The sequence below is a fragment of the Garra rufa genome, chromosome 12, assembly GCF_049309525.1.
Source record: "Garra rufa chromosome 12, GarRuf1.0, whole genome shotgun sequence".
NCBI classification, from domain to species: domain Eukaryota; kingdom Metazoa; phylum Chordata; class Actinopteri; order Cypriniformes; family Cyprinidae; genus Garra; species Garra rufa.
In genome coordinates, this window is record NC_133372.1 from 822413 (window position 1) to 829345 (window position 6933).

At 39.0% G+C, this 6933-nt stretch overlaps 1 protein-coding gene across 1 annotated transcript in view; it reads left to right on the forward strand.

Moving 5' to 3' along the window:
- Window positions 1–6933, forward strand: part of cacna1ib (calcium voltage-gated channel subunit alpha1 Ib) — a 93386-nt gene that overhangs the window by 82855 nt on the left and 3598 nt on the right. Inside the window, exons 32-35 of the mRNA XM_073851710.1 lie at window positions 412–558; window positions 2546–2680; window positions 4333–4474; window positions 6293–6489. Coding sequence (XP_073707811.1) covers window positions 412–558; window positions 2546–2680; window positions 4333–4474; window positions 6293–6489 — 621 coding nt within the window. The remainder of the gene's footprint in view (window positions 1–411; window positions 559–2545; window positions 2681–4332; window positions 4475–6292; window positions 6490–6933) is intronic.

The following is a 6933-nucleotide window of genomic DNA, read 5'->3' on the forward strand; positions in this document are numbered from 1 at the left end:
TGATGACATCACTGACACTGGAAGTCACTGGAAATCTCGTTAGAAAGCAAACCAATGACGGCGCTTGTCCAAAACCAATTTGTCAGCCTTTAGTCATTTTTTTCTCGTCTGATGCAACACACACTGACTGATGGTGTGTGCTGATGGTTTCAGGTTATCTGGCAGGTCACTGGACTGAGTTCATCCATCCAACTCTAGTTCTGACTGATTTATCCGTCCACACGCTTGAGTGCGTCACTGCACACACACAAACTCATCTGTGTGTTTTTGTCTTTTTTTTTCAGCATATCCAGACACCTCTGAAAATAGTGCAAGGAAAAACAGCAGAAGAAAAATAGACGTTTTTATTATCCAGTGTGTGTCCACTGATCTAATACACATCAGTCAAAGGTTTGTGTGTGTTTGTGACAGGAGAACCAGTGGCTGGAGAGCGTCTCTCTGCTGATGAAGGACTCTCTGGATGGAGAAATGCAGATGATTGATAACCTATCAGGATCTGTGTTTCACCATTACTGCTCTCCACCAATCAGACGAGACCGCAGGAGCCAATCAGGAGAGGTGAGGATACCTAACGCTTCAAGCGACTCACCAAAAAGTTCAGGAATGGCTACTTTAGTGAGTTGAACCCCTTAGAAATCAAATATTTGCTTAAAGTCCCCCTTTTAAGTTAATTTGAAGTTAAAATTGTTTAAAAGTAAAAAAATGTTTAAAGTTGTTTTATGTCAATAAAAAACAAAATTATGTTTTAGTAATATTATATTTGATGTAAAATTATAAAAATAATAAATAAAAAATAAATAAAAAATAATAAAATTAAATATATTACAGTTGTACTATAAAATGAGGAATACATATTCGATTTGATATTTGTGTTCACAAATCTCTGATGTTAATACTAATTATTATTTTTATTCTTAGTAGTACACTGTAAAAAGTTTTCACCAGTTTCAACTTAAAAACTTAAGTTTAGCAGCTGCCTTACAATTTTAAGTTAAATCAACTTGAGTCATTTCAACTTACAAGTTCATCAACTCATTTTTCTTGTAATAAGTGTAATAAGTGACTTGTAGTTTTAAGTTGATTTAACTTAAAACTTTAAGGCAGCTGCTGAACTTAGGTTTTTTAAGTTGAATCTGGTGAAAACTTTTTACAGTGTAGTAGTAGTATGTTTTAACTCTAATTATAAAAATAAAGGCAGAATATATTACAGTTGTACTATAAAATAAAAACGAATATTTGATAATTATAAATCGCATCAGACTAAAGTTATTTAATTAAATTGCAGCCGTTGATTTGATAATCACAGACAATTATTTACTTTAATTTTACCTGATATAATTGTGACCCTAAATCATTAATAAGGGTCAATTTTTTTAAAATTGAGATTTACATAAATAATCATTCCATTGATGTGTGGGTTTAGGATAGGATAATATTTGGTAAAGATGCAACTATTTGAAAATCTGGAATCTGAGGGTGCAAAAAAAAAAAAAATATTGAGAAAATTGCCTTTAAAGAAAGTCTAAATGAAGTTCTTCACAATGCATATTACTAATCACAAATTAGGTTTTGATATATTAAAAAATACCTTCATGGAACATGATCTTTCCTTAATATTCTAATGATTTTTGGCCAGGGTCACAATTGTTTATTAGCTTTTCATCAACTCATAAAGAGTTTGCAAACCCTAATTTGGGAAATCCTTCACTAATTAAATCATTTAGGAGTTTTAGTGGAATCATATGATTATCTTCAGTCATGAAGCCCGTCAGACAGAAGATGATCATCAATGATCACTTTTGCAGAGAATTGCATTAAACATCATCATGGCTGAATGTATCACATGTAAGACTAAAATGAAATGAACAGTATCTGAAACATGAGTATTCAGTGTAATCGTTTATGTTAAACATTTGTGACCCTGGACCACAAAACCAGTCTTAAGTCGCTGGGGTAAATTTGTAGCAATAGCCAAAAATACATTGTATGGGTCAAAATGATTGATTTTTCTTTTATGCCAAAAATCATTAGGAAATTAAGTAAAGATCATGTTCCATGAAGATTTTTTTTGTAAAATTCCTACTATAAATATCAAATGTAATTTTTGATTAGTAATATGCATTGTTAAGGACTTAATTTGGACAACTTTAAAGGTGATTTTCTCAGTATTTAGATTTTTTTGCACCCTCAGATTCCAGATTTTCAAATAGATGTATCTCGGCCAAATATTGTCCTATTCTAACAAACCATACATCAATAGAAAGCTTATTTATTGAGCTTTTATTTGATGTATACATCTCAGTTTTTTTAAATTTAACCTTATGACTGGTTTTGTGGTCCAGGGTCACATTTGTGCATACTGTATGAAATATCCTTCAGGCTGACTTTAAGAATAATGATGAGAAAGGAGCTGCGAATGTAATCCTGTCCATGACTGTTAGTGTGTGTGAGATTGTGAGAGCAGTAGGTCATATGAGTGAGTGTTCAGATCTCTGCGTGCACCGGTGTTTGACAGCTTCCTGTGGTGATGGGGTGTGTTTTGTAGATCCGGCTGGCGGAGGTCGAGCAAACGTCTCTGATGTCGGAGCAGCTGTCAGATAAATCCTCTTCACCGGCGCTGCCTGATGACATCAGCCTGGACGAGCACAGCGACTACCAGCTGCTGGACAGGGACTGTAAGGTGTGTGTGTGGAAAAAAACCACTCCAGCTCACAGTCATCCTGCTCTGCATTATCATGTTGATTTGTCATTGTTGACATGCTTAATTAACTGATGAGTGAATGGTCTCTCAGGTGGATGTGTGAAGCTACTTTGGGTTCATCTCAGCTGGATCTTCTCTCTCTGTCTGAGTCTCTGATGCTTCTGCTGTGAGACTCACGTGGAGAAGCATGAGAACATGCTTGACTTCTACTGAACACTTTAAAGGAATTACTCACTTCAAGGCACGGTTTCACAGACAGGGCTTAGGCTAAGCCAGGATTAGGCCATAGTTCAATTAGGACAATGAAGTAATTTTGATAAACATGCTTGCAAAAAACATTACTGGTGTGCATCTTAAGACAAAACAAAGGCACTGATATATTTTAAGATCAAATAGTGCAATTTTATTTCAGTTGAAACAACTCAGACTTACATTTTAGTCTAGGACTAGGCTTAAGCCTTGTCTGCGAAACCGGGGGCAAGAAAATCATCTGTAATTCTGTACTCACCATAGGCATAGCTTGATGTTTAAACCTTTTAGAGCCAAACCAAAAAAAATCTGTTTGGTTAGTCAGACTTTTAAATGTTTTCTGTAGTAAGCCTACAAATTCAAACTCAGTGTACCATTCAAGTTATTTTACTTACACAGATCAGGTTGTCATAATGCATTGCATGCAAATTACTTTTAAGGGCTATTTTTGTAATAAACATTTTGAAAATAATGCAAGATCAACACAGTCTCAAAGCAGGCTTTTATTAAGCAAATCAAGAAGTGAATTACTCGCCCACTGCTTTATAATGGATGTCTGCTGGGCGTGATTCAATTTAAATGCACAATAGCAGGCACACAAACACTTGTGTTGATTAAATCGTACTGAAAACAAATGATTAAGCAGTTTATGTTGTAAAATCTGTGTTCAGGGTTTGTTGTGTGTAAATTAAATAACACTTTTCTGTAATGCAGATGTAGAACACTTGTCAAATCTCATATATCACACTGTATGTCATGGACATTTGTGTACACTATTTGTTATAAATTAATTTATTAGAGAGCACTACAATAGTGAAAAACTATTATTATAATGCACTCTATGGAGGGGAAAAAGACATTACACGTTATAGCCAAAAAACAAAGCATTTCTATGACACACTTAATAAATGTAAAAGTCTTTATTTTTTCATGGCTAGATAAAAAGAAGATAAAAAGAAGATAAAAAGAGACTCCCCTACGCATCTCAGCAAGACCTAAGAGGAGTTTCTTTTCATCTATTGTTTGTAAGCATGTTCAAATAAAAGCCTCTTAAATTTATTATGTGTGGCAGATATTCTTGGTTTTTGCATTTTGTTCTTAAATTGGGAAACAACTCTTTTCAGTGAAAAAAGGAAGTATTTTAGCAGCTATATTCATGCTGGTTTGTGTCCGTATGAAATACATGGGGATAAAAGTATCATCCTAAAAGTCTGTGAGATTTATCTGATGTATTTCTAAACTACATCATTATATGATGCTTTGTGTGAGAAACTTAACCTCCTCTCCTCCACTGCAGCTCTTAGATCTGATTCAGTTGTAATATGCAGTGTGATATGAGTGATGAGATGCACATGAACCACTGTGTGTCTGTACAGGAAGAGCAGGGCAGCGCTGACCTGAGCACAGAAGAGATCCTTTGCAGAAGCCTTCTTCCTCCGAGCGAGGTCTCCAGTCCTGGGCGAGACAGACGGGATAAGCGGCGTGAGATGGGTCATCAGCTCCTGTCTCCAGCTCACCGTGGAGGTCAGTCACCATCTGTGTGTACTGCTCTCTGAAGGCCCATATACATCTGATATGTTCTTGTCCATCTGGCTTGTTCTAAACACCCTAGCAGTAGCCTCACAAGCACTAAGAGCACCCTCAGTGCTGAACAGCAATGCCCTCTCTGTAACTCTATAGCAACACCCACACATCTGCCCAGAATAGCTGGGCAACCACTCCAGCAACCACCTAGTAATGCCCTTGAAACCATACAGATCACCCTAGCAACTGCCTAGCAACCAACCAAGATACCATAGCAACACCCCAGAGACCACAGAGCAAACTTCTAATAGCAACACAGAACACCCTAGTAAGCATCTTGCAACCAGCCAGAACATCACAGCAGTCTAAGAACAATCGCGATCACCCTGGCAACCACCCAGCACACCCTAGAAACTCCATAGTAACGTCCAAGCAACCACCCAAAATGTCCAGGCAGCCACTATCAACATTTAAGCAACCATGTAGAACAACCTAGCAATGCTCTGAATCTTCACAGATTAACCAGCCAGAAGACCACATCAGCCTCCTAGAAACCAATAAGAATGCCTTAGCAACCAGCCAGGACACTTTAGCAGCACCCCAGCGACCGCATAGCAAACTTCTAATAGCAACATAGAGCACCCTAGTAACCATCTTGCAGCTAGCCAGAACACCACAGCAGCCTCTTAAGAACAACTGAGACTACCCTGGACACACTAAAAACTCTATAGCAACACCCAGGCAACCACCCAAAATGTCCAGGCAACCACTATTAACATTTTAGCAACCATGTTGAACAACCTAGCAATGCCCTTGATTCTTCACAGATCAACCTGCTAGAACACCACATCAGCCTCCTAGGAACCATTAAGAGTGCCCTAGCAACCAACCAGGACACCTTAGCAACACCCCAGCGACCACATAGCAAACTTCTAATAGCAACACAGAGCACCCTAGTAACCATCTTGCAACTAACCAGAACATCACAGCAGCCTCCTAAGAGCAATTGAGACCACCCTGGCAACCACCCAGCACACACTAAAAACTCCATAGCAACACCCAAGCAACCACACGGAATGTCCAGGCAACCACCCAGACCACCCTAGCAACACAATAGCACCCAGAATATACAAGTATCTGCCTAGATTCAAGAATCCCTAGCAACACCTTAGCAACCACTTTCTCATACTTCTAACATCAACACAGATAAGCACCTTGCAACCATCCAGAACACCACATTAGCCTCCTAGCGACCATCCAGAAAACACTGGCAACCCCCCAGAACACCCTAGGAACTCAATAGCAACACCAATGCAACCATCCAAAATATCCAGGCAACCACTATCAACATTTTAACAACCACCTAGAACAACCTAGCCATACCCTTGAAACCACACTGATCAACCAGCCAGAACACCACAGCACCTTCCTAGAAACCATCAAGAACACCCTTGCAACCACCTGTAACACCCTAGCAACTCCATAGGAACCACCCAGAATATCCAGGCAACCACCAGCAACACTTTAGTAACCACCCAGAACATCCTAGCTAGGCACACCAACTCTCACACCATCAACATTTGTCTTGACACTTTTTATATATATATATATATATATATATATATATATATATATATATATATATATATATATATATATATTATATATATATATATAGCTGCATGGAAAATCTAAACCCACAACTAGTCACAGTTTAAAAAAATATGTAGTTTTGCACAACTAAATGAATGTTAAACCTACAGTGTGAAAACACCTGTTGTGTTCAGCTGAAATGAGCTGGTGGTTTGTGTGTGGCAGATGGCAGTGGAGGAGATGGCCAGACGTCTTCACCTCTCTTTCATCTCCCGGCTGAGTTCTTCCACCCCACCACTGCTGCGATTCCCCAGGGCAGCCCAGCCACCAGAGTGCCCCAGCCGGGCTCCAGACACACATCTCCAGCCTCATGGGCTTCTCTCAGGTCCCCAGGGGCCAACAGTAGGGTGATGGGCTCTCAGGTAAGAGACAATACATGTAGAACATGACAGATGACCATTCAAACTCAAATTCAGGACATGCGGTTCAGTGTCTGGTAGTCAACATAAGGATGAAGGGCTCTCAGGTAGACAGACATTACTTCAGGCATTCAGTGAGGTACAGTTTGCAGCTTATTCTGGCCAACAATCATCTATTTAAGGTGGGTTCATATTTACCACTGCTTGGTCAAATCTGTTTACTCTTCACAATCTGACACAATTAGGAGTTCCAAATAGGTTCACTCCTGTTCAGGGGCAGTCGTGGCCTAATGGTTAGAGAGTGGGATTTGTAACGCGAAGGTTGTGGGTTTGAGTCTCAGTACTGGGGGAAATGAATGAACAACGATCTCTTCTACCCTCAATACCCACGAATGAGGTGCCCTTGAAAAGAAAGTATGTGACGTGATGTGCCTTGTCTCATGTCAG